Source organism: Scleropages formosus, chromosome 9, assembly GCF_900964775.1.
Source record: "Scleropages formosus chromosome 9, fSclFor1.1, whole genome shotgun sequence".
NCBI classification, from domain to species: domain Eukaryota; kingdom Metazoa; phylum Chordata; class Actinopteri; order Osteoglossiformes; family Osteoglossidae; genus Scleropages; species Scleropages formosus.
This window is the reverse complement of record NC_041814.1, coordinates 27066222-27091584: the sequence shown is the minus strand read 5'-3', so window position 1 is coordinate 27091584 and position 25363 is coordinate 27066222. Positions and strand designations below refer to the sequence as shown.

At 43.9% G+C, this 25363-nt stretch overlaps 1 protein-coding gene across 2 annotated transcripts in view; it reads right to left on the bottom strand.

Moving 5' to 3' along the window:
* Positions 1–1428: 1428 nt before the first annotated feature.
* Positions 1429–25363, bottom strand: part of colec12 (collectin sub-family member 12) — a 59847-nt gene continuing 35912 nt past the window's right edge. For both annotated transcript variants that reach the window (XM_018756864.2, XM_029254912.1), the window contains 8 exons: positions 18635–18757; positions 9114–9200; positions 7425–8468; positions 6744–7229; positions 6344–6483; positions 5994–6103; positions 5458–5603; positions 1429–3030 (listed from right to left, as the gene is read on the bottom strand). In XM_018756864.2, coding sequence (XP_018612380.1) covers positions 3011–3030; positions 5458–5603; positions 5994–6103; positions 6344–6483; positions 6744–7229; positions 7425–8468; positions 9114–9200; positions 18635–18757 — 2156 coding nt within the window. In that variant the 3' untranslated portion in view covers positions 1429–3010. The remainder of the gene's footprint in view (positions 3031–5457; positions 5604–5993; positions 6104–6343; positions 6484–6743; positions 7230–7424; positions 8469–9113; positions 9201–18634; positions 18758–25363) is intronic.

Sequence of the window (25363 nt, the reverse complement as noted above, 5' to 3'; positions counted from 1 at the left end):
ATTTGAAATCATGTACTCTGCAATTTGTGTGTTGTTTGTGCAGTATAATACTGAGCTGCAAACTTACTTTCACACTCTTCAATACCAAATTCAAAAAAGAAGCAATTTTGTGCACACCAGAAAAGAAGGGACTTGTGGTGTAGCCTGGAACATGTTCTGTACCACTGCAGAGAACAGCAGAGGTGGGTACATTTATTCAGCAGACACTTTTCTCCAAAGCAACTTCCAATGAACTCTATGTAGTGTTATGAGCCCACACACCTTGTTCACCACAGTGACTTACACTGCTAGATACACTACTCACACTGGGTCACTCATCCATACATACATCAGTGGAAAACAAGCACGCACACACGCACGCACGCACGCACAATGGGGGAACCTGAACAGCATGTCTTTGGACTGTGGGTGGAAACCAGAGCACCCAGAGGAAACCCACACAGACATGAGGAGAACATGCAAACTCCACACAGACTGAGTTGGGATCAAACCCACATTCTCTCACACCACCCAAGCACTGTGAGACAGAAGTGCTACTTGCTGTGCCACCACACTCATGAGTTACACAGATACATTCACTTCATTATTCGTACTTTGGTAATTTTCAGGTGAATGTTTTCGTGTTCAGAGTAGTTTTGGCAAATACTTTTTTCCTGTTACTGAATTACGTTTTTTAAAAAGAAAATATTTCTGCTGTTACATGCCAGCCTTGAGGTTTTTTTTTTTGCATTTGACAATTTAACTTTTGTAAACCATGTTAGCCGATGTTTCCTGTGGGTTGCACGAGCCGTTGTCAGATGTAAGTTTACAATGAGACAACATCTACGCTTCACTGACTTGTGTGGATTTCATTGGCACCGTTTGGCTGTGGGTGATAATACATGGCCTCTAATATAGTCTGAGTAAACAACCTGTATGCTGACACCTATGCTGTCTTTAGACTGTGGGCGGAAACCAGAGCCAGGTGCTCTGGTTTCCGCCCACAGTCTAAAGACATGCTGTCCATTTATAAAACGAGTATTTTCAGGCAATATAGAAGTGATGGGATTTGAATCAACCTCTTTCAGGGTCCAGCTCAGTATCTCAAACTGTTATAGCACTGACTTTCCCATAGTCCTTGAACGTCACATACTTCCATATCATGCAGCACTCACATAATTTATGAGCACTTTGTTAATACCATAAAGCATTTCTCCATGCGTGACCAATTATAGTTTAGTGTTGCATTTTAATTGACAGCCTAGTTCATTCACCAGAATGGTAAGTGATGGCAGAGCTCTGGTGAAATAAAAAAATCAAGTTTGCTTTAATTAAATAATTAAATAAAGCACATGGACTGTACTGGCATTATTAATAAGTTAATATTTGGGAAAAAAAGTGTTAAAACTTATACATGTTAAGTTATGACATTTTATTAAAATACACTCAAAGCATTATTGATCTCAGGAATTTTTTATTTGTTTGTAACTTCTGCTGAAGATTTGCCGGTGAACGTCTAATTTTAGAAGTGATTTCAGAAAGGTTTGCAAAGGGGTGCTAAAAGCGTTCTTTTACGTGTTGATTAATATGTTAATTGCACATGTAAATGAAAGAGTGTGATCTTGAACAACGGCATTGCACAGATATTGTGTTTTTGGAGGATAACTTTATTATATCACTTCATTGTGGTGAATTATCTATTTCACACTACTAAAAAAAGCTGCACCCAGGGAAGTGCTGTGACAAATGTTCATATATGATAATGTTTGAGCAAATATTTGAATACTAATTTTGTGGGGTTTTTTTTTTTGCGTTCATGTCGTTTTTTCGCATAATTTAATGCTTAATGTACCTTATGAATCGCATGATATGAATGATTAGACTCGATACTAATGATCCACCTTGTTCGCTCCATGTTCCTCATCTCTGCTTCACATATACGACAGGAGCAGGAGAGACGAAATAAATTACGGCTTCGTGATCGATAGCTTACATGTGTTTATTTGGCCGCCTAATGGCACGGTGGATGGCTGAGGTGGCTTACAAACTGCAAGGCCCCTACTAAGCATAATCAACATGAAGGAATGGCAATTTGGAGAATAGATACCTAAACAGGAAATAAACATTTCCCTGAGTATTACAGAATGAAACACTTGGTGTGATTGTCTACATAAGAGGTCAATGGCATACAGCTCATCCAACACAATTCATAAAATTATACATGTTCCACAATCATAGATATTATTAAAAATCTTTTACATACAAAAATAGTGTAGAAAATGTAAACTTACACAATTTTGTTTATTAAAATCAAATGCACTTCTCGTTATAATGTCTACATATATATTTGCATTTTATTTAAATTCATGAATATAATGTAGCTATATATAGCCAGATGATGCTTGAGGGTTAACGTCAGTCCTCAAGGAGCGCACAACAGCACAGCATTTCTAGATGGTAGTTAAACTTCCAGAACACTGTCACTTTTTAAAAAGACATTCAATCAAGTCCTTTCTCTTGTTGATTTGGAATTGGGGGGGAAAAAAAAAAAAAAAGCCATTGTACTATTTTAATAACCTTCTGTATGAAAATATATATTCTGGAAAATGGTTAAAGCATGGACTATATTTATGGGTGGAATTCCATTATAAACACTAACACATGGACAAACACAGAAGAACTATAAAATTTAAAAAAAAAAAAAAAATCTACATAAATTCCTTAAATTTAATTTTTAACTAAATATCTCCGTACATTTGTTTTGCGCCTCGAAAGCCGCAGGGAAGGGCAGTGTCCAATGTAAGACGACGGATGGGCCAAGGTGTGTTTTCAAGATGAGCCCAGCCTTTTAGGTAGGGTTTAGTCTGTCGTCGCCGACGGTGTCGCTCGTCAGCGCCAACGCCGCGATGCCACGGAGGTGTCTCTAGCGTTGCAAGGCTTCAGAGATTGTTCAAGGCCTGCAGAGCATTCAGCAGTACTGTCTGAACCTCGTAGAAGCATCTCAGTGTGTTGTTGTCCACCTCCGCAGTCGCTATAATCCTGGGGCTTGCACTGCAGAAACACACAGACACAATAAAGGCTCATCCCTGCATCCTTGGAACCTTGACAGTAACAATGAGCATCTTCAGTCATCACCTCCACCAGGGTGATTGTTAATGGACTTCCAAGATGCATCTATTCCATTTGAATCACATGCTCGCTTGGTTCGGCAATCTCAGCCATAAGGGTATGAAACAGTATGTTTCATAGCGGTTAGTACCCTCGCCTTTAAAATCACTTAGCCTGGGTTCAAATCCCCATTTCTGCCGTAGCTCTCCTGATCAGAGTACTTACTCTGCATTGATACGGTAAGAATACCCCACTTTATAAACGGGTAAATTGCTGAAAGTAACTCAATGTGCCAAGCTCACATTATATGTTGTCCAGGAAAAAAGTATCAGCTAAAATGAGTAAGTAACATTAATCAATATAGAACAAGTATCAATTGTATAATTTAATATAGCTATACTTCCACTAGAGTGATCTATTAGAGATGGATGCATGCTATTTTCACAATTTAACAATTTTTTTAATTCGTAATTTTTTGATTTCGTAAATGATACCCATCTACAGTGTGTATTTATTCTGTACATATTCAGTATGAATGCATTCTGAAATTATAATGTTATGTTTATTTAGCTCATACTTCAAACACAACTGACACTTAGGCTTTTACTTGAACAAGCTACTCAGAATTATTTAGCCTTTTATACATTTGTACATTTTATACATTTTTATACATCTGTTTCCAGGTCTTTTTCCATTTATTTTTAAATGCATTTTCTTCTAAGGTCTCTGTTCTACATTTTCTGCTGCAGATTGATCACGGTTTGTAATTGTTTTCGTCATTAGGAGCAGTAAAATGCGCTCAGACAGGACAGAAACTGAAGCTGTGGACGGAGAAAGGAGGGGGAGCAGACAGCTTCATGGATCACACACAGTCTGCAAGTATTTCATTTATTATCCCTCATCAGAGGAACTACCCACTGAATTAACAGGTATGTTTCTGCCGTTACACTCTTTTGACAGCAAACAAATTAACCAGATGTTGACAAACATGTTTATGTCATACATCGCTTGCTTCCTCGTGGCCAGTTTTGCGAGGTTTACCATGAGATACGCAGTCAGCATTTACGGTAAAACACTTTTTAATACATTCTCCCCATGTGGTCCCCCATTACACTGTAACTCACCCTACTGTTACTCCACTGTTTGATTCTTTTGTTGCACCCGATGAAGGAACGTAACACCATCTCGCACAACACAGCAGTTGGAATAGACCACACACACACACACACATTTTCAGAACCGCTCGTCCCTTACGGGGTCACAGGGAACCGGAGCCTACCCGGCAACACAGGGCGTAAGGCTGGAGGAGGAAGGGGACACACCCAGGATGGGACGCCAGCCCATCACAAGGCACCCCAAGCGGGACTTGAACCCCAGACCCACCGGAGAGCAGGACTGCGGTCCAACCCACTGCGCCACCGCACCCCCCTGGAATAGACCATTGTGGTGAAAAGTTTTTTTTGTTTTTTTAAATTTCAGTTTTTTACTAGTAGACCTAACTTTAATGTTGCTTCATGTTAACAAAAAATAATAAAATAAACTAGCGTTCATTTTTTTCATGACCAATTTTTCCAGTATAGAGGGATACTGAGACCCTGAACTATATGAGCCGATGATTAAAATACAATGAACAAAGTTTAACAGGGAATTTTTCAGTCATTTTAACTTTATCTGATATTGACTTTGTCTGTACCCAATAAGTGAATAAATAAATCCAAGAATTAAGCACTATTATTAAGTGCTTAATTATATCATATTATTGATGGCAAGAAAAGTTTCTTTCCTCAGGCCATCTACCTCACGAACAGCTAAATGCCCCCTTAGAGAGTAAACTGGTGCAGTAAACAACGCTATTTGTAATTATATCTATTTATCACACCATATCTCTTACCTACATTCCCTTGGACATACCTCTACATACATGTAATTTCTCGTGCCTATTCTGTATATGGTCTCCCTTATATTTTATATACATATATATATTTTTAATCTTTTATTCACGCAATCTATTTTTTATTATCTGTGTCTTGTCACTGCCATTCTGTCTGCGCTGTGGAGGTTTTTGTCACCAAAACAAATTCCTTGTATGTGTAAACATACTTGGCAATAAAGCTCATTCTGATTCTGATTCTGATTCTGACATAGCGAATGGACTTACAAACAATTCCGAGTTACGAACTGACTTCCGATCCCAATTGCATTGGAACTTGAGGTACAAGCGTACAGCCAACTATTCTTACTGGAGAAATTCAAAGTAAGTACTTTAACCAAGGGGAGTTCAGCAGAAACAGGGAACTGGTCTTCAGCTTTGCAGGCGACGGCCCTGACGGCTACACTACGCTGACTGTATTAAAAAAGGGCGATGCTCACAACCGTCGACGTCCTTCTGGCAGATGAAGCCATTGTGTTCGACGCAGAAGAAGTCATTCCAGAGCCCTTCATGGATCAGGCCCGCGCAGTCCTCGCCCTTCTCGTGCCCATGTGTCCAGTTGTCTGGTTGGCCAGGCTTCCAGTTCCTGAAACCGTACAGCAGGGGGCACTCAAAGATGCAACACAGCATGCACATGCGAGAAGAACATCCCTGCGTGCGCAGCTGTGCAAAAAGTTCCTGAAATATGATTCGATCGTGTTGGAATTTATCTTTTTTAAGACAGTTCCAGCATCTTTGGGATCTCATTGATTTTTTCTTATTTATTTTTAAAGCTCCTAATTCATACTGTGCACCTTATGCAAATAAATGTCAGTGTGTTTTATTCTTTGCAGCTGGGCTGGCGCTACATTGTTTCGCTCGTGCAGTCGGTCAAATAAATCCACTGCTACTTTGTTTTATGGGCACAGTGTTTAACTCAAAGAGTGGGGGGATGAGGCACTTCATAAAAATACCTTGGTGTACCGCCAACACTCACGTGAAAGTAGGCAGTGACCCGTCCACCCAGCGCCAAACATTTTCCTCCTCCATGTCTGTCAGGCCAAGCCAGAAATAACCTTTATCCACTATCTGCTTTTGTACCCATTGCTGGAAGAGAGAGGAAACACAAAGGAAGAAAGTTCTAGATATAGATGCTATAGTGACAAGGACACTTGCAGGCACCTCAGAAGGTTTGAGGAGTAGAATAAGTCGAAGAGGTGAAACAATGGCCAGCAGTATGCAAGAAGTGGTGACTAAGAAAATTCACAGGTTTCACTGTTCCTCATAAACAGCCATCCTGGACCTCAGTGCAGAGCTTTTACACGGCCACTCCTCGGATGAGCTTACCTGTTCTTCCGTACTGTTGATGATGACCATTGAGGAATGTTTTTCGGCGCAGGCGATCTTCGCCTCGTTGAAAGGACGGGTATCGCTGGAGAACAGGTAGCATTTACCTTTGAACTTGAGCCACTGTGGAGGACACCCTGCTGCAAAATGAAACCAGTGTTGTATTTTTCACCACTTCACCAGCTTTACAAGGTTTTCTTTCATGTTTGTGGTTTCAGTATTCATGTTTTCTGGGGTTTTCATCAAGACACTATCAACCACAATACAGTAAAACAGTAAAATGAGACATGTTTTTGTCAAAGTCCTGATGAAACCTTTTTGCTTGGGCAGAAGATAAAAGTTCCCTTTCCCCTTTGAACTCAACGAGAGGACAAGAGTTTAAGAACCCAAGACATCTTACCAAGGGGTTTACTAGTGGGCTGTGAGACTTCGCTCTGGAGGGACCCCGGGACCACCGGGGAAGCTGGCCTGCCAGGGACTCCAGGCAGTCCGGGTGGTCCTGGCTGTCCGATTGGTCCTATTGGTCCCCTCGGTCCTTGCTCTCCGGGAACTCCAGGTGGTCCTCGTACTCCGGGTGGCCCTGGTGGACCTTGGGGACCCACCTGTCCATCTCTTCCTGGGAGCCCAGCTGGACCAGGCTCACCCTTGGTCCCTGGAGGTCCAGCTCTTCCTCCAGATCCTCGGGAGCCTTTAGGCCCTGGGCTTCCCCTAGAGCCAGGCTGACCCTTAAAGCCTGGCACACCTGGGGGTCCGGAGACGCCCTTCTCTCCTCGGGAACCCTGCAGGCCCGGGCTGCCTGTGTCTCCTTTCTCCCCCTTTTGGCCAGATGGGCCCACTGGACCCTGGGGCCCTCTGTCTCCTCTTGGACCACGAGGACCTGGTGGACCTAACATGTACAAAAGGTACGCGAATGAAACCCAGAATACCAACAGAACCACACCCACATTCACCCACCTATTGGGCAGAAAGAAGCATAGTACTGGGAAAAAATAAAAAAGTAGTCTAGCTGCTTTTCCAACCCTAATTCCAAACCTGAGGTTGAGCGTGAGTTTTCTTCATGAACCCGTTCATGCTTCCTCACCTTGCAGAATGGTGAAGTTGGTGATGAGCTGAGAGTGCTTGCTGTCCACCAGCTTCATCTCTTCCATGACAATGGATAAACTGGTTACTTCCTTTTCCAGACGAGCGGACAGTTCGTCCTGCTGGGTGCGCAATGCGGTGGTGTCGGCCCGGACATCTGCTACCGTGCTGTTGAGGCCAAGAAGGTAGTCGGAGTGACGCCCCACCATCTCTGAGCAGGTCCGCAGGTCATTGAGATTACCATTTATGGCACCCAGCAACTGTGTGGTGAAGCTGACATTGCCGGTAATGTGGTCAATGCTCTCTTCAGCACTATCTAGGCGTGCCTCAAAGCTGCCGAACTTGGCTGATGTGGCATTATCATGATCCCGCTGCTGGTCCATGAGCTCCCGCAAGCTCTGGTCATGGCTTTCCATAGTCACTGAGGAATTCTGCACCTGTCCAGCAAGGGTGGCCAACTGGGAACTCATGTCCTCCAGTGACTCATTGTTGGTCTTAGCTAGTACTGAATTGTTGGCAGCCAGTGCCTGTAAGCCTTGTACCTTTGCCTTGAGCCAGTCAGCATCGGCTTGCGTCTGCCGTGCTGTCTGTTGCAGCACTTGGAAATCATTCTTGAGCTTCTGGATGGCCTGGCTGGCATCATCCACGGACTTCTGCAGGGCACCGATCAGTGTCCGCTGCTGGGCCTGTGTCAGGTTAAGGCTGCCAATGGCAACCAGCGTCTGGCTCCGGTCCCGGGCCTGAGTGTGCAGGTCGGTCTGCAGCCGCGCCGTGTCGTCCTGCAGTCCACTGATGTAGGTGCTGTAGGTGAGCAGGGTCTGGTTGACGTTACGAATCATGTCCGAGTTGCTGTCCAGCACCTCCTGCAAGGAGCTGTGGCTGCTCTGCATGTCCTCGCCTGCATCCTGAAGCTTGTCGAGTGCCATCTTATTGCTGGTGGCCCGGGCAGCGGTGTCGCTTAACTGCTTCTGCAGTCTCTGGAAGTGTGACTTGAAAGCCAAGATCTCGCTGGTGGTGTTCTCTGACTTCTCCCCAGCTTCATTATCTGAGCAGAGAACAAATGGAAATACCAGAAAATTTAATGGCCCATATTGAGGCCTACGATGAGGGCCATACTGATAAAGAATAAAACCAATTAAATGTTTATCACGTGACATAGAGATTCAGGTAATACATCTGTGTGCTAAGAACACTGAAGGTTTTAATGCCAAGAGAGATCGAGCTGTTGTTCTCTTTAAACTGGTGCGAAAATAAATTGTTTCAGCGCCTGCTGAAGTGTATAACTTCGTAAAACTGCTAAGGAGACAAGAATAACGGACTAGCAAAAAAGTTGCAACTGTTTAAAAGCAAAGGCTTTGGCAAAGTTCTGCTTCTTTTTCCTTGGATCAACATATCATCTCAGTTTCACATCTGGAGAAAAAAAAAAACTGAACTGCGTGAAAAGAAGTCAAAATTCTAAAGTTTGTGTATTTAGTGACCGAAGTCTATATTGGTCCCAATGGCTTCTCATATGTAACAAAATTCCCTGCACCAGTCTGTAAGATAAAGACACTGTTTAGAAAGGTTTAAGTGGTAATATGTGTTTATTTACTCATCCTCTGCTGACCGAGGAGAGTATCATTTAAGGATTAAAGTTAAACCACGTGGAGAGCTGTGCGGCAGAAGCAAATGACCACTAAATAAAACTCACCAAGCTTCTTCAGGTCCGTCTCCACTGCCGTCATCTTTCCCCTATAGCTCTCCATGCCCTCAGTCACTGTGTCCACTTTTTGGACCACTGGAAAACAGAAAAGAAGATGGTTATGGTAAAAAGTCCCAGATCTTCAAAAAGGTGGTACAGAATGGGGTGTAGTGAGGAGAGCACTTGTTGTAGGGTTTGAGAGCCCATGATAAATCTCAGTGAGTTCATGACCGTTGTGCGTTGGACAAAGTGCAAAAAAAAAGGGTGCTACATTTCAACCATGTCTGGTGACAATAGCCAACAGCGCAGGAGCACAGGAGTTTGAATCCGAGTGCCAATCGGGAACCTCGTTTGTGAAAGCAGCTTTGATTTACCGTGACGCGACCTCTGTGGCCTCAACCTCTGTTTAATTCATGGCCACCCACCCGTTTGGGGTCAGGTTCCTTGGGGTTTGGGGAGTAAATAGTTGAAGCGACACACCAGGTGGGGGAGTTGGGAGACAATAAAGAAAGGATGCTTTGAGACAGGAAGTGGACCAGGCCAGGAGTGGGTTTGGGGGGGGGGGGGGTCTTCTGCAAACATGGAGATGAAAGGCACCCTGGCGCAAGGCAGACGCCACGTCCCATGTCCGAGAGGGTCTTCACACCCGTGCCCCCAGAAGAGATGGAGCCGTTCATTTCCTTTGGAATGTGCTTTGGGATTCTGGGGGTCCAGCAGCCAGCTGTTATATGGGGGGAGCATCCTCACTTGAGTCCATAACAACCGGGTCCCTCTCTTAAGCAAGAGCACTGGAATACACACAAAGCTGTTACCTGACAGTGTGAAGACACTAGAAAGTTCGAGGTGTCACCTAGTGAACAGCCCCCTCAAATCAGAAACATAGGGGAGTGTAGAAGGATCACTTTGTCTTTATTAGCTTGTCCCTGGGTGCATGGATCATCCCTGGTGAAGTCACAGGGAGGACAGGTCTGCCAGGCTGGACCTCAAACACAAGCATGTGAAAGGGCAAACACTTTGTCTAGTATAAAATGATCTCATCTGGACAGCGACAAAGGTAGGTTCTAATATGAGAAATCCCTCAGAGGGCACGCCGAATACCAGATGCTGGGTGGTTCACGCTTCCTCGCCGCATCTGTTTGCACGCAGAACCACCATCTGTTCTGTTGTTTGGATACACTTCTTTCTTTTTAAATGTTTACGCTCCGAGTCCTGGAATTGTCTGTAGTACTGTAATTGAGAGGAACTGGTCCTATGGGGGTTCACAATGCTAGGAGACATATTTACAAGCTACGTAAAAGAATTAAACAAAATATGAAAATTAAAAGATAAGATACCCGTGATTAACGAATTATAGCCAGTACGAGGAAGGCTCGGGGCTTACTGTTTAAAAAAAAGTAAAGTTACAGTTATTTACTCGCAACAGCATGCGTGTAAACAATACCATTTGGATAGGAGACAAGTATGTTTTTCCCTTCCTTAACTGAGAATGAGTCATTCCTGAACCACTGAAGAGGTCACTTTGATCATTGTTAACAAAGAGTGAACCAAAATTCATGCCTGTAATTCTGTGAGCGTAATTACATGGCGCCAATCATCAGTGCCTCCATGTCCAAGAAGTCCATCTCCTGAAAGATGAGGAAGTCAATCAGAAGAAAGAACAAAAAGTCAGCCTCTGGAAAGTCCTGGAATTCCATCAATAAAAGAACCAGGAGACCATCTGTAGAAACATCAGGAAGTCAAAACATCAGCCTCTAACATCAACCTCTAGAAAGTCCTGGAATTCCATCAATAAAGAACCAGGAGACCATCTCTACAAGCATCAGGAAGTCATTCAAGAGGAAGAACAAAAAGTCTGTCAAGAAAGAACCATAAGTCCATCAATGAAAGAACAGGAAGTCCATTTGCAGATAGCAGAGGACCTAAAGAGGAAAGCACAAGGATTTCTTCTTTTGCCCTCATCTTCACACTGCAGTACATTTGTGGTTTTACTCGGTGTGTCTTTTATTAAAGTATGGACTGCCTCTTTGACAATACCACCATAGCATTGGCATGGGAATTCATCCCATGAGCTGCTTTCCTTAACCTGGGGACGCAAAGGATAAAGTTCTCATTGTCTCTTGTTTCTTTATTGTTTGTTCAAGGTCACTTCGATTGTGTCCTCATGGCAGGAATGTTGCCCAGGGACTGACTGAGATTAAACACACTCCTCTCGACAGACCCCCATCTCGGCTTGCAGGAAGCAGGATGCGCCCCACTGGCTCTGGCAGGTCTCTTATGGTGGGTGGGCCTGAGTGGTCTAGCCTGTGGCTCCACTCAGCAGGGGGTGTTGTGGGGGGCAGGGGGGGGACCACATTTTGAAACACGCAGCCAGGAACTCAAAGGGGGGCTGACCTGGGGGCCATCAACTTTGACCCAACGCCTGTCCTCAGCAGTGTGTCTCTCCAGCTTGTAAGCTTGTTTGTGTTTGTGTGTGTGTGTGTATGTGAGTGTAGCCAGGAGACCATACCATGGCCATGCATATTTTTTTTTTGAAAACAAATAAATTCAGACCTATAATAACACCAACAAAACTGGCATGTTTTGGCTCTTTGTACACTCCTTGTAAGAACCATCCCCGCTTTTATGTCCACACATTCCGGCCAATCAGGGGTAGGGAGAGAGAATAAACTTATTTATAGGCCTTTCACAAACTAGAGGCTTTTGGAAAATAACAACATTCCACATGCAAATGAATTAATGAAGACTATCCTGAAAAAACTAATTGAAACAGACAATAATTAGCCAAGGGTACAGCTGGGTAATTCTTTGCAGGAATTAACGATTTTGTTGCGACACTGAACACACGTCATGGAATGCAGATTGACACACGAGTGGACCTCAGGGGCCAGTTGCCGGTCCATCTAAGAGAACGTGCCCCTATTCGTCTCTCCTTGAGCCAATTTTTAATTGCTAGGCCGCTGTACAGGGCTTGCTGGAGAGCCTGAGACACATGTGTGAGTTTTTTTTTTTGGTTATAGCTATAACTGAGACTTTTACAGAACCTCATGTGTAAACAATTTGAGGGATGTTTGTATTTTGAATGAATGAATGAATGAATCCCAGAAGGACGTTCACTTTGGTTGCAAGAGCATACAAGACAAAATATGTACATACATGTACATATTTACATTTCATGTAAAGTAGCCAATTAAACTGATTGTGACCAAGTGGTGGGCGTCTTTGGTGTTGCAAACAAGACAAATTATGAACTTCTGCTCACAGCTGAGGAGAAGTTGGGGAGCCAGTATGTAGATCTATATTATTGTGCTAAACATAAAAACGGTACAGAACACAATATCGATACTATAATGTAAATGTCAGTTAAGTGTCAGGCTTGTCTGTTGGGTTTAGCCCATATTCCAGTGAGTGGGATGTACGGTATTAGCTGAAGGACCGTGTTCATGTCTTCATACACCGCACACAAGATGTTAAAGCACAATTCTCCAGGGAAAATACTTTAAACTTTTTTTTCCGGGGGACAGGGGTTTAAGGGTAAGAGGTCACTTCCTGATCTTTCATTTCCACCAGGAACCACACATTCCAGTGTGAGGAAGAGGAAAACCGGCGCTGAAAACGAAGAACACTTGCGAAATTATTTTTAGGTGCGGTCTTTGAAGAGGGGAACGCTGAGCCCGAGGGCGATCCACATGCGCTGCGAGCGAAACTCTGCGTTCCGAAAACGTGGATCTTCTGAAGGCCACGCTGCCAAACAAGGCTACCAGCGGATTTCCACTTTCTCGCTCTGTTTGGCATGCAGTGTTGTCTTGTGCTTCACCTAAACAAAAGTTGGATGCAAGAACCGTCAGACCGGTTGAGGCGTTTCTCAAATGCAGGTGGTCATGTGACCCCCCTCCCTGCCCAACCCATCAGCTGGTCTCAAGCTGTGGGTCCATCATGCCTTCCTGTCGGCGCACGCAGCCTCGATGCCGCTGTTTATTTTCCCTTCGCCGGTGTTTACGCTCAAGAACACACATTAACAGCCAATGCAGGAGAAGGAAACGGGGAAAGAAATTTCCAAAGTGCTTCCTAGGGGGCGGCTAAGGTCACGAGGTCACAGCTTGAGGTCTACGTCCCCTGACCTGGCCCCTTCCAACAGTATGGGCCTGTCCGTAGTTGTACTGGTTCAGGTGACTCATACCCAAAGTTAAGTCCCGGTTCACTCTGAAGGAAAACAAACAGGGTTCGAACCCGAGAAAAACCAAACAGCGAAGGCTGTGGAAATATCCTCATCTACACGGCACAGTGTTAGGGGCCATGTGGCTCAAATGGGGGGATGGCTGGAAATATAAATATTAGAGTGTTCAGAGGACCACATGGACATTACTTAACAGTAGGGAAATGCTCAGTGGACTTTCTATTGAACGACTGAAAGGATCTCTCACATTATCGCTTTGAGAACCACTGATGGAGCTGTGGTGCTGGATTGCTCTCGGGTGACAATTCACAGAATCGCTCTTGAAAATCAGCTCTAAGCGGGACAGGTTAACTGGTCACAGGTCTCCAATCAGGGAAGTGCACTCCAAATACATCTGTGTATGGGGGGCCCACCTGCAGTTGCCGGGGTAACAGACTCCACCCACTCTGTAAAATCCGCATGATGGGACTCAGCTAGAGGCGCCTTTGACCCGTTCCTCGTCCGGTCCGCATTAGAGCCACACAGCACCTCCGCGGTCTCGTAGTACAGCTACATACAGCAAGCTACAGACCCCCCGTCTAAAAACGCAGAGTGCCCACCACATCGCCGGTTTGTCGGACGCACGAGCGAGAGGAACTGCAAGGGAAAGGAGAACTGAGAAAGCAAAAGGAGACGCCATGAGGACGTGGCTCTGTGCGCAGCAGGAAAGTTTTCAAGTGTTTTAAACGGCTTGCCCTTCCAGGCAGTCGGAGATCCAGGACCTCAGGACATGCGGTCAAGTCCAAGGAAGTTCAAACCGTGAGCTTTTTCAGGTTGGAGGGGAGCTGCAAGCCGCATTCCTGAAGGTGTGAGTGTTGATAGAAGGGGGAGGGGGGATTATGGGGGCTGTTCACAAGGGTTGAGCAGGGAGGTGTTGGAAGGTGGAGTGTATTCACTGTTTTTAATTTACCTTTATCCCACTCCAGACATTCACAAGACTTTTGTCTTTTTTATTTCATTTACTTGTGCAGATTACTGTGACACTGCATGTTGTAGAAGGTTCTAGAAAAGCACAAAGGATCTCTCCACTGGGTCAATTTCCACCGGTATGGATAAGACACTAAAAGACACTGGAGACCCTGAGATGGTGGGACTCGGAAAAGACGACTGAGATGGCAGGTACCCTAACGGCGAAAGTCCGGGTACGAATGAAGTAGAAGCAGAGGTCTGAATATCATTTCAAGTTGTTTTCTTTTGAGGGCAGGAATTGAGCAATAACGCAATAATGTTTTCTTTTTTTTAAGTTTGTGGAGCAGTTCGAGGGATTTCACATCTGTGTAGTTGTTCAGAATTTCCACGGCTATTTATACCTCCTCTAATTAGCCCGGCCGTGTTCTCGCAGCACTGGCGCAATTCCGCGGGGTCACTTAATAACTACACAAGGGAAGCACAGCTTTGCAAAGGTAACTTTCAGCATATTATTTTTTCGAAACAAACACCGCATGCGTTCTTAGCAACCGAGCACTACGTGTGGCTTATTAACAATCCCGTTTTGACTATTATCTTAAGCAGCGAGTGAGTGATTAATAGCGGAAGGCACATCAGACTTTTTATTGCCGTTGCTTGGGAGGCAACGTTTCAAAACACTTCCTCCGTCCATGAAACCGCAGGCTGAGTTGGCTGCCGGAGCGAAAAATTAGGACCGCTAAACAATGTTCGGCCTCTGAGACGCATCAGCTGGATATAAATGTAAACATGCGGTAAAGTATTTCGGGATAACCTCTGTTGAAGGGACGCGCTGGAAAACAAATACTAACGGAGCACTTCAGCGGCTGTTTGGAGCCAACATCTCTTTCATACTTTACACTCTGGACGACTTAAACCAATATTATGATTGCTCAGGTAAGGAGCGCTTCCGAATTGAAACGCTCACTAAATTTCGGTTTTAGCAGGCACTAAAATGTCAAGCCTCATTGCAATGCCTTCGTGTAAGTGCTTTCCATCAGGTCTTTTTCGGGCACTATGAAGGCCTTGCGTGCCGGTCCACCTGAGGCCTGCACCGGAGAGGCTTGATGGATGGCTGCAGCTTCCTAGCTAGCTACCCATAATCGCTGTTCAGGGAGCAATTTACCCAGAAAAGCGGTTTCCGGGGGAAACGCAAAGACATTTATCACACTCACGATAACCTCCCCACAAAGAGGCATAGCATTCCTTTTCATCGCCGACAAAACTAACTCGTTTCAGCGCAGAGTACAGCTGCATGGTGCATCGGAATGGTATCGGGCACTGGGCCCAGTGGAAGGAGTCTGTAACCCTTGGCGATGACGTTAAATCCCAACGAGCCCCGTACCCCTCACTCAGACTCACTAGTTATAGAACAGTGCTGGCTCTCTGCTAGCGAACTCATATCAATCATACTGACTACAGCAACCTTCATCGTAGGGCCACTTTAATGTGTCTTTTGTGGGCTCAGTAGCTGTCAGTTAGCTCGTTTTCTTAATATCACATAATACACGTACCCTGGTTCCTCCTGGTTCTGTCCAAACACAGCTGTAACCTGAATTCTCTTTAGAATTAATGTTCATAAATCCAAAGGCACTTTTACAATTCATTCATTCATTTATTCATTCATTCATTCTCACTAACCGCTTGTCCTGATCAGGGTTGCGGCAGTCCAGAGCCTATCCTAGAATCACCGTGCGCAAAACTGAAGGGGGTACACCCTGGATGGAACGCCAGTCCATCACAAGGTAGCTAAGTCACAATCAGTAAAAGTTTTGTATTATTTATGTAAATTTTGTATAAAATTTGAACATAGCTATAATAAAAAATACCTTGTAAGACTTTTTCTTCAAATAATGTCAAGATTGATGCAAATTGAAATTAGAACTAAATTAAAGCAACTGAAAAAAGTTTAGAACTACCCCAGTCAGTGCTGATTGTTGACCAATTCATCCCATGAACAAGCGACACGTTTGTCATCTTTTTATTGACCAAAAACAACACAGAACACCAGACATGAGCTGCAATCTGTCACGCGGAGACGGAGATGCGGGGGCGGCTGGACCCAAGTGCAGGATCGGTCGTCAGGGACCAAGGGATCAGGCAAGTTCTCGGTGTCAGGGACGAGCGAAGAGTCGGTCGATCGGCGGTCAAAGTGAGACCGAGGATCCATGGACGGAGTCAGGGGACGAGGCGAAGGGTCGGAAGCCGGGGAACGGAGACAGGAAGCAAGGGACGAGGAAGAACAGGACATATCGCAGACGGGACGGTTGACTCAGCGAGTTTCCGCAAGGGAATGGGAGCTGAGGAGGGTCCTTTAAGGGTACATGTACTGATTGGAATCTGGTGCTTAATTGGTGTCAGGTGCTGTCGATTGTGATGCGGGCATGGACGTGACTCAAACATTGTAGAACTGAGTTGAACTCTGCTCTCATATTCTTATTCCATTTGGGTGTTCTTTACTGCCATCCATCAGCTTGGAGGATAAACACGGGCTACGTTTGCTGTGCCAATAAAATAACATTTTGAATATGGGAAGTGAAAAAAAACACAATTAAAAATAAATTTAAAAATCAGAATATTTGAAATTTGGTATATTTGAAATTTATAAATTGATCTTTACTTACACTGGGTGCCAGGGGACTGCCATCTCTGGCTACTGAGATCTATTCATATTCTAATGAGCCCAAAGACAGGAGAGTCCATGAGAAGAAATCTTCCTTGCACAACATAATGATTTACTGGGGCTGTTAGGACTACTATATGTACCTATAGAGATGTGCAACATGTCTTAATTTGTACAGAACAACATAGTGATCTGATAAACACTTTTTGAATAAGTAAGTAACGATTTACTTTTACATTTTTGCATCTGGCAGATGCTTTTACTCCTACACAGAACTCAAGGTATACAAAGAGGACATAGCTGAACGAATACATCCCACACAATGAGTACTCACTTTATTTACTTTTGAATGAGTACATGTTCTCTCACATGGATACTTTGGAAGGACACGTTGCTGCAAATCGTCGCCTGGGCGTCCTCAGAATGGTGGGGGTTCTAGCTATAGCTGCACTCTCCTTCACAGGACAATGGGAAGTTGCTGGCACAAATCTCAGCTTTTTAGAACACGCTGCAACTTTCTGTTTTGGTCGCGGTGGTACAGTATGAACGACGAGCACTTTTCCATTCACTTCCACGGTATATGAGCCCATCTCACGTTTCAGTTCTGCTTCATTATCGCACATTGAACTTTTCTCGAAAACTGTCCCGTAGTACTTGAACCCTCTGCTGTTTGCATAAACTTGGCCTGATCCTACGAGTGACGGATGAGTAACGAAACTGGCCGCAGGTCTCTGTTTGCATCTGGGATGGGGAACAGACCGTTTTCCAACACACTAGGTCACAGGTGTTACAAATGTACTGTCTGTCTGCAAATGTGTTTTGTGTCTCCTCAGAAATATTTATGGGAAAACAATTTACCTACACATAGAAAGGACTCATTCTGGAGATTATCTGCAACGAGTTACAGTCATAGTTCTACTGTTTATTGGATGCTGGAACATTTTCAACTTGTTTAGTAATGCAGCGGTCTGGGAAATCAACTCCTCTGTGACTCTGAGCAGTTTCCAGTACCGAAGCATTACTTTCAGGTACATGGACTACAAAAATGTTGAACAAATAATTAAGATAAAACACTTTTCATTGCAAAAACAAGCTAATTAAATGTTATTTGGAGATTTTCTCCCATGACTGAGTACCGTTGCTTACTTTTATTGTGAAAGTAAACTGGTTACATGTGATGTTTCAGAGTTTGTCAACCTGTATTTACCCTGTTAACACTATGAGGTGAACATGAACACAGAGTTTAGGACAGAATTTAAAATTTTACTGTTCACATATAAGATTGCATTGAAGTACTGAACTTATATTTAAGTTTTATACTTTTTTCAAAGTGGCTTACACTGTTAAGCTACTTACAGCGATTTACCCACTTATACAGCTGGACAACCTTTTAATGGAGCAATTTTTTGGTCAGTACCTTGAACAAGGGTACTACAGGAGGTAGGGTCTGAACCTAGGTCCTTCAAGTGGAAGGTGGAAGTTCTATGCAATTTATCATTTGCTGCCCCCATTTATTTTTTTATTGCACAAAAATTAACTGTGTCCATTAATTTTCTCCCGGGTGTCACTGCATTTTTACTTCACAGGCATGCAGCCCAAGGAGAACCAAAGGAGTGTGAACATGGAGCCGTCTCATCTTTTCAAAAGCGTACTCTTGGAGAGCTACCGGCATTTGCACACTAATGACTTTAAGGGCCCTTAGCGTTAATCCGAGTGCAAGATGTATGAGGAACATCGCATTATCCATACCTTTGTAGCCAAGGACAGCCACGGCGATGGTGAGCAAGGCGCACAGCACGTACAGCAGCACAATGGCAGTCTTCAGCGCCCATTCGTTCTTGCACTTGGTGCACTGGGTGCCTTCCTGGATTCCTTTATTGGGACAAACAGAGCAGAGTTAGTCTGGTTTCCCAAGATCCAACACTGGAGAAATACAGCTTGCTTTTAGGCCTCGCTCTACCCTTCTGTTGGGATCTTGCATGGAGGCAGGAAGCCCTACGAGTGTTTTAAATCATCATCTTATAAGGACGGAAATTTGGGACGGCAGGCTTTCTAAGAGTAGGTCAAGGATATAGACCTCACAGTTTACGTGTTAAGAGTGACCTCTGCTCTTGTATGGTTGTACAAGTTATGAAAGGGTAATGATTATGAGCACTGACTTGAGTTGGGACCACATTTACAAGGTGGTGAATAGTTATGAAAACAAAATTGGTTAACATCAGTTTTCAAGGGTAGAAAGTCAGGTTCCTTTCAAGACTTGATCCAGCTCAACCACCAGCAGGGCTTGTTTTACGCTGCTTTTTAGTTTGTAACAATAGCTGTTTTGATCCTGATGACTCTTCAAATTTTAGGATCAAGATCAAAGAAATCATAACACAGTTGACCCTTGAACAACGTGGGGGTTTGGGGCGCCGAACCCCCGCGCAGTCAAAAATTCACGTATCACTTTCCACTCCCCAAAAACTTAACTACTAATAGCCTACTGTTGACTGGAAGCCTTACTGATAATATAAACATAAAGTTGAATAACACAGATTTTGTATGTTATACTGTATGTATTATAAATTGTATTCTTACAAAAGTAAGGCAGAGAAAAGAAAATGTTAAGAAAATCATATAGAAGAGAAAAGACATTACTGTAGTGCATTTCGCGATACCTTTAATTTACATAGTCTGTCAGTACCTACATCAATATTGTCTTATATGATACAAACCACTGTAGATATTATACTTATTATGTGTGTATTTTATGTTAGTAAATGATAAAATAGACTAGTATCTACGTATATTTTATGCGTTCATGACATACCTAACTTTTCCTTAATTTTTTCGATATTTCTAGGCTGCACAGTTCGTTTGTGAGTTTTTTCAAATTGTCACAAATCTTCAAAAAACTTTCCAATATATTTATTGAAAAAAATCTGCATATAAGCGGACCCGTGCAGTTCAAACCCGTGTGGTTCGAGGGTCAACTGTATTTCGACCGGTATCGGAAGGACAACAGGAAACATGAAAGCTGTATCATGTTTTAGCAGATGCATCATTTTTGTGTCTTATGTAAACATGGCACTTTTTATGGTCTTCACATCATGAACTTACCACCCACTTACATGTGAAAAACCCTGTTTAAAACATTTGTGATTTACAGTACGGCTACTTTCCAAACACATTGCTGGGAAATTTTAAATCCCTGAAAAAAAACTTGAAATTACAGAACAAAGCAACAACAACAAAACAGAAAATGTACTCCAGTGTTTCTGAGATGCACCAAACTGGTTTTAAAGCACAAAAAAAAAATACGTACACTAAAATAATTCTGTCCCAGAAAAAAGAAATCTATTTCTAAAATGTGAAATTCTTTTAAAAACACATCAGAACTGCTTTCAGACATGTCGTGTGCGTCACAATGTGTTCAAACCTATTTTGAGTTGTTGAGAAATAACATGAGGTTCATGAGAACTCTGCATTTTGTAGACAGCTGCGTAAAACGGACAACAAACAATTGTGTAAAACTCCCATGCGACTCAAAACCGCAAATTTAACCTCCGGCTGATGTGAGCGTTTCGGCTTCTCTCATCACGAACGTCTTAACTGAGGTCTACAACTACAGGCTACAAGCTGCTTCGGATGATCAAGGATGACCGACTGTGTGGAACTTAGATCTTGGGCGCCAGCAGTAGAGGATATCGTCTTGCATTATAGCTAATATAGCATGTACTTATGTATATTTATATTGTGCTTAGCTGTTGTGGTCACAAGGGGGCTGCTGGTAGTGTCGTGGTTGAAGCGGTTGCCTTTGGCTCTGAAGGTTGCCGGTTCGGTCCCCCCCTCTGAGTGTAGTGCCCTTGAGCAAGGTGCTTGCCCTTCAACTGCTCCGGTACCTTTTCCCACCTGTGTGACTGGGTGAGTAGTTGTGGCTCTGTGACAGACTGGTGTCCCCCCCAACCCTTCAGCCTTGTGCCCAATGTCTCTGGGATAGGCTCTGGCTTGCTGTGACTCCGCTGAGGACAGGCAGTTATTGAAAGTGGTTGGTTGTTGTGATCACCTGAATTTGGTCCATAAATTCTGAGCCATGTAAACAAATTAAGCCTGTAACCACTGCAATGCGTGCAAGGTGCAGCATGTTTGGAATCAGTTTGCCGAAAGTCACCCGGAACTAAGTCATCAGACCTCAAGCCAGGTGATCCTGAGGTCATCCAACAAGCAAAGCTCCAGCTTCTCCTGCACATGGTCTCGAAGACATCCACAAACAACAGGACTTCCAGGATGCCCTTTCAACATCTAATTTTCTGTCTCTTCTGACTCCCTGGGGGCCCTAATTTGTTGCCGATAAAGAGTGACCAAGAGCTTGTTCCAGCACCAGTGGAGCAGTGCCATAAACTTTCATCCCCAGCTCCCTCCCCCCCAGTGATGGCAACATACATCTAGGAAAAACAACCTGGGCCCTCCAGTAAAAACCAGCCCCTCAACTCCATCTTTTTTCCAGGAGTGGGTATCATGGAATGCTGCCTGGTAGCTGATAACCTCCAGCAGAGCCGTGTTGCATTGGAGCGGAATTCGCCCGTGGCCAAGGAGACAAAAACGTGATTTCTCATCTTCAGTCTGGCATGTTTCTCATATGTCTACAAAGTGCAAAGCTGCATGCAGCCAAGGACAGGATATGTGACCTATTGACCCACATATTCTTATTAACCAAGAAAACATACATGCAGTTTCTCCCTAGCCCAGGGTGCCGTACTCCACATAATTTGTGTCTTCTGCAGTAGTTAGTCGAATCCCTGGGGGGGAGCTACTGTTGTACCCTAGAAGGATGTACTCCATCTGAGCTGCTTTGATAAATAAACAGTTGTGTGTAAGACGCTGTGTACAAAAGCATCTGCTGAGGAAATGTTATAACAGTAACAAACCACATGTTCACATGTTCCTCCTGCTGCACAGAGCCAGCCTCAAACTGTCAGTATTACATGACCTCATCTGAGCATGAAAATTGCACGTTGTCATCTTTGAGGTTGGGACCACCAAACCCGATGTCAAGACAGCACCACGTGTGGTTCTGGAACCCAGTCCGGTGAACCAGGCATACGTTAACACCATTCCCTCCATCGCCGCAAAAATTACTACTCATTTGCTTGATAAAGACTTCTCTACCAAACCAAATAAAAAATGAAGCACAAAACTTAATCTGCACATCTCACTGAACTGATTCGGGTAATTTACTGTGCTCATGTGTACCCGAAGAATTAGTCCTTTGGTCCAAACCGCCAACATGGATACCAAAAAAAAAAAAAAAAACCTGATTTATGCAAATTTACAAATGCTGTTGCTGTGGTTAAATGTGATCAGGAGAAAGGAAACGTGGCTGGAGAAAAGTCTGAGCCACAATCCTCGGGTCCAGGTGGAGCAGGACCAAAGGCTGTGTGCTCACTTCGCAGGAGCAGCAGGAAGTGTTATTGCTTTAACCCAATGTTTTCAGTAGTTATTCAGCTGTACAAACTTATGGGGGAAAAAAAATGGGAAAATAACTCCTGTGAGATAGTTAGAAGCAACTTAGAATAAATGCATCTGCTAAATCAATACATACTAGAATGGAATGCTGGGAACAAATAAAAATACGGAAAAGTTGAGGCCTGACAGTTCTGGATAAGTGCTACACCAGAGATGTGAGCAATGAAACGCTGTACTGAATGAGACCCTTTGATACTGAATGGCCAAATGCTTCAGTGGTGGCAGATGGTTAAGATTTCTGTAGCGAAATGAAAAGACAGGTGTATTTTATTCCTTCTCCACAGCACTATTTCAATGTGTCCTTTAAATTATTTTTTGCAGTGGAAGATGTGGACCAGTGGGTCACTGCCTCATGATGCTGATATGCAACGCATAGGTCTACAGATAAGTGAAACAGCATCTAAAGGAGGTCATCTGTGGGGTTAAACAGTTTTATATAAAGACATGGTCATAAATGATGTGTGATAGTGGGCAACTGTATAGCAGAGACCATGTGTTTCTGGTGCAAAAGCTGAAGGCAGACCAATCGCCACTAGTACAAAAATGCACTGAGCACTAACTCAGACTAACTCATCACAAGCAAAACAACATATCTAGGTGGACTCATGAGATCAAAGAAAGTGTACAAAACCTTTTTTTCTTTGACACCACGGGGTGGCACAGCGCGTAGCTCTGCTGTCTCACAGTGCCTGGGTGGTGCAAGAGAGTGTGGCTTTGATCCCCACTCAGTCTGTATAGAGTTTGCATGTTCTCCCTTCTCTGTGTCTGTGTGGCCTTGCTCTGGTTTCCTCCCACAGTCCAAAGACATGCGGTTCAGGTTCACCTGTAGTGTGTGAGTGACAGAGAGCGTGTGTTCCACTGGATGAGTGACCCAGTGTAAGTAGTGTATCTAGCAGTGTAAATTACCCTGGTGAATAAGGTGTGTGGGCTGATAATACTACACAGAGTTCATTGGAAGTTGCTTTGGAGAAAAGTGCCTGCTAAATAAGTAAGTGTTCAGGAAGCATTTGAAGGATAAGGCACACATGTTAGTTTAGAGCCATATCTCAGAAGATCAGCAAAAGTACAAATGTGTTAAAGTTTGTTCAGGAAATTGACACAATGTAATAAACGTGTTGAGTGGAAGATCAACAAAATGTTCAACACAAATTTAGGAAATTAACTTTGTAATAAACATGATGAGTGGAACCAATTCACTGAGCACTAACTCAAGAGGTCGACACAAATGTACCATCATGTTGAAAACTAAGCGACACACAATATACACTAAGAAGATCAGTATGAGAGTTCTGTTGCAGTTCCTCCAGAGCGCATGGTTCTTTAGGCGCAGAACACTTACGTGTTATCTATGCCAGAAAAGAAAGCTCTGCCTTTGAAACAAAGTGGTCATTCACATTTGTACAGCTGGTGGCATCTACTCTCAGCTTGGGACCAGATAATGGAGCCCAGCACGCCAGTCACCGATCTTCCCCCAGGTTGTTTCCCTGTTGGATTATGATGTACAAATGCTGCCGGTTAGACAGCTGTTTTTCATTTGAACTCAGGAAGTCGAAGAGCAAAAACGGCCTTTTCTGTGTACCTGAAAGGCTTTGGAAAAAAACTCATCCGCACACACGATGCCATATCTATGATCAATGGAAATCATCACGACGATGCAAATGCAGAGAAAAAGTGTATGCAAAAGTGTCTATTTCACGCCATCAAAGAGGGCACTGTTGACAACACACACATTTTCGGAACCGCTTGTCCCATACGGGGTCGCGGGGAACCGGAGTTTACCCGGTAACACAGGGCGTAGGGCCGGAGGGGGAGGGGACACACCGAGGACAGGATGCCAGTCCGTCACAAGGCACCCCAAGCGGGACTCGAACCCCAGACCCATCAGAGAGCAGGACCCAGGCCAACCCACTGCGCCACTGCGCCCCCCCTGTTGACAACACTCCCACCTTAATCCCCTCACGGATTCTGGATGCTCAGCCATCCTGAATGATCAGATTTTCGAGAAATAAGTCCATGCTTGAGCGTACTGCTCTGGGATCGGTTCGTTTGTGCCGGTGCCTACTTTTTGTCTGTTTGGGGTGACTCATGCACTTCGGTTCCACAACGTACATTCCTCCTCAGCACAATCTGACTCTAAACTCCCCATGACCTGCAAAAACAAAGTGAATTGCAGTCATTGGGTTTTGTGAAGTTACTCTTTGCTGATCCCTCATATTTTCCCAGCAGCAACATAATGTTGAGTTAAGGGCTTGTGTGAAAACACGTACCTGATATACCCCACAAAAACTACTCTGTTTTCCTTGGGAAAAATGAGAGGGATCAATAAAACAAGGAGCCCTAATGTCCCAGCTAAAAAACCACAAGCCCAAAGCCTGAAGGTCATAACCGTAACAAGAACGTAATTTCTTGTGCTGAACTTAATTTCATCACATAGGAAATTGTATCTTGGAAAAACAATGGCAAAAATGGCTTTTTTTTTGGCTTTGTGGTTTTTGTGCTGTGTGTTAGGCTATACAAGCTTTTGAAGTGTTTCACCATACATGAGTATGGGGAATAGATAAAGAATATCTCTAATGTACAGATGAGAGGGCATGAGAAGGGTGTCTTCAGATACATGCTGGAGAACCTCAATAGACAAAATGTCTCTTTGGAGTGCGTCAGGTGAAACAGGTAGAGCTAGAGGGGAAAAGATACACCTGTGCATGTACTGTAGGTGTACCACAGCTACATCTGTTTTCCCTTGGAGTCTCAACAGAGAACTGACTCATTCACAAAATTCAAAGCTCATGTCCAGACACCAAAACCACATCTATTAGTGGCCAATTTAAAAGAGTCAATGGTGGCCTCTAGGAACACTTAATGAAGCCCAGGCCTGCAAAAATAGTATGCTTGGAAAAAAAAATTGCATTTTGCCAATAATAATGGCAGGTCGAAATCTCAGTTGGTACACTTGAAGTGAGAAGATAATAAGCC